The 2,500-nt window shown below is 34.6% G+C and overlaps 1 protein-coding gene across 4 annotated transcripts in view; it reads right to left on the minus strand.

Moving 5' to 3' along the window:
• LOC125044325 (uncharacterized protein y4mH-like) overlaps positions 1 to 2,500 on the minus strand; it is an 11,567-nt gene that overhangs the window by 4,090 nt on the left and 4,977 nt on the right. For all 4 annotated transcript variants that reach the window (XM_047640929.1, XM_047640927.1, XM_047640928.1 and 1 more), the window contains exons 2-3: positions 1,780 to 1,941; positions 981 to 1,057 (exon numbers count right to left, since the gene is read on the minus strand). In XM_047640929.1, the coding sequence (XP_047496885.1) occupies positions 981 to 1,057; positions 1,780 to 1,941 (239 nt within the window). The remainder of the gene's footprint in view (positions 1 to 980; positions 1,058 to 1,779; positions 1,942 to 2,500) is intronic.

Below are 2,500 nucleotides of genomic sequence, written 5' to 3' on the forward strand. Positions count from 1 at the left end.
TAAATCATTAAGTATTTTTTTTAGTTTTATCCAATCATTTATTTACTTTGCCAGGCAAGTAAGCAAAAGTAATTACCTGCCGTAAACTTAAAGGCTGAAGTAGCGATAAAATAAAGATTCAAATAAACAAAGCATATAGCTGTGGTTCTCAGTGTCACGGGTCAATCCAGTCCCTCACTCATTTGAAACATACAGGCGAATAATTATTTCCATGGCTATACTTCTTCACAGTAGTAATAACTGAAATATTTATGAAGTCGGATTAATAACTTCATGTACTTCACTAGAACAGAAAACTCCGATAATGAAGTAATGTCTAAGTCTAGAAGTGTTAATTCCTTTTCGTTTTTTTTACAGGACCAAAGGGGTATTCTGGTTATTTTTATTTATACAGTGAAGAAGTATACAGAATACGTATCAAAAAATTGCTTTGAAACACTTTTTTCGCTAATGTACTCAGCCCCCCCCCCCCACCCAAAAAAAAAAGAACAAAAAAATCAATGGCCTTCCCTAGCAAAACAAATCCCCGGGGTAAAATTTCAAGCCACTCCCATTTGGCAAAAAATTCTTCCAATTATACACCCTTTGATAACAACTCATCGCCCAGCATAAATCACATCTAGAATTTATAATTCCACAAATTTACTTCTTTGTTCACATTCCTCTTCGTTTACCACAAAACTAGGAGTTTTACCAATAAAATAGTTTTGTTCACGTTTTCCTCATCGTCTGCCCCGAAACAAAAAAATTTCCCTTTGAAAAAAAAATATTTTAGTGCTTTTCTCCTTATAGTTTCCCCCTAAAGCAAACAAACAAAAAAAAAACTTCTCGATAATAATGACTTTTTTCTGCTTCCCACCTCAACATTCCCCTTAGAAAAAAAAAACTTCCCCCCCCAAAAAAAAAAATTATCTCTCTCCTAGCGACCACTGGCATAAAACAAAAGCAGGCGACGACGAATAATCTCTCTCTCCTTTTACCTGCTGGTGCGAAGGGTCGAGTCCAGCCACGATGCCCTTGATGCGGGGATGCTGCTTGGCCAAGCTCATTACCCATTCTGGAAGTCGCGTCGAGATGAGAATCAGTTTTTCTTTAATCTTGGTAAAAATGTGAGTTCGTTTTTCGTTTTGTGAGCATTGATTGCTCATTGAAGGGCCAGTCATGGCAATTTTTGTTCTGAGTTATGAATTTTATATGGCATATTTCGAGTTGCCTTCCTTTAACAGTAACTCTATGTAAAGCTAGTTTAGACATATTCGTATTTCTTCTACATCAAGCACACACACTAAATCCTATTTATTTGTTTCAATTTATGGTAAATTTACACGAGAAGTCAAGAAATGCTTGGCTGCAGTCAGAAGTTAGGGTGATCCATAACTGCAATTATCATTTATCAAATCAAACTTCACATAACTTACTTCCTCCACATGTTTTTTTTTCTGCTCACACCCTGACATTATTAACGGATCATCTCCCATTGTCTTGTAATAAATCACTTATAACTAAATATCTGAAGTTTAAAATCTTCACTCATATATACCAGAACTACAGTTTTCCTTACGTCCGTGATCTTACCCTTCTGTAAATAAACCCTTCTGAGTTTTTATGCTTCTGAAATCAGCTCTGGGTGTCAATTTTACCAATCCTGAGCAGATATGCAAATCATAAACCTCTAATCCACTTCCTTTTGCAAATCTTAAGCTTAAAAGTCTCCCTTCCCGATTCTCGTTATCTCTCTAACCACCGTAAATCGCTCTTCTTTAAACTCTAACGTCTTACTGGCTTCTTCTGGCGAGTCGTTGAGGCACTGCACGAAGACGACCTCGCGGGCGGGTGAAGGTTCCATCGCCGCCCATAGGTCCTCGACACGGTGGTCCTTGAAGATGGCAGTCAAGTCCGGCGTTGGCCATGGGTACTTGAACCTCCCCAGTTCGTACAGGTCTGGAAATCGGGTTGTTTTCTTAGTATCCGGGGGACTGGGGGAAGGTTATTTATATTCAGATATAGTATAATAAAGAAGAAAATGTATGAATGAGAATTAATATTTTCACAATACAAGAGATGTACTGAACTGGTTTCGATTACATCTTCGTAAAAAGAGAGATAAAAATATATTATATATAATCGAAACCAGTTAAATACATCTCTTGTATGAACATATTCATTCTCATCCATGCCTTTTCTACATTTGCTACATGAATACGGTTCAGTATAATTAAGTATATATTATAAAATAATAAAGAATAAATTATTTAAAGTAAAATAAGTAAATTAAATGTTTGATAATATACTTTATTTTTTTATAATTAAGTATATAATATAAAATAATAAAGAATAACTTAAAAAAAGTAAAAAATAAGTATATTACAATATAAAAAGGAGTCTCTTAAAGTTAACATAATCAAATATTACGTCTGGCTGTGTATCACATTTACTATTAGGAATGGCGTAGTATTTCAAAATTCTAAAAATTATTTGACTTAAATACTTTTTTGAAAAT

The sequence above is a fragment of the Penaeus chinensis genome, chromosome 35 (genome assembly GCF_019202785.1).
Source record: "Penaeus chinensis breed Huanghai No. 1 chromosome 35, ASM1920278v2, whole genome shotgun sequence".
Taxonomy (NCBI): domain Eukaryota; kingdom Metazoa; phylum Arthropoda; class Malacostraca; order Decapoda; family Penaeidae; genus Penaeus; species Penaeus chinensis.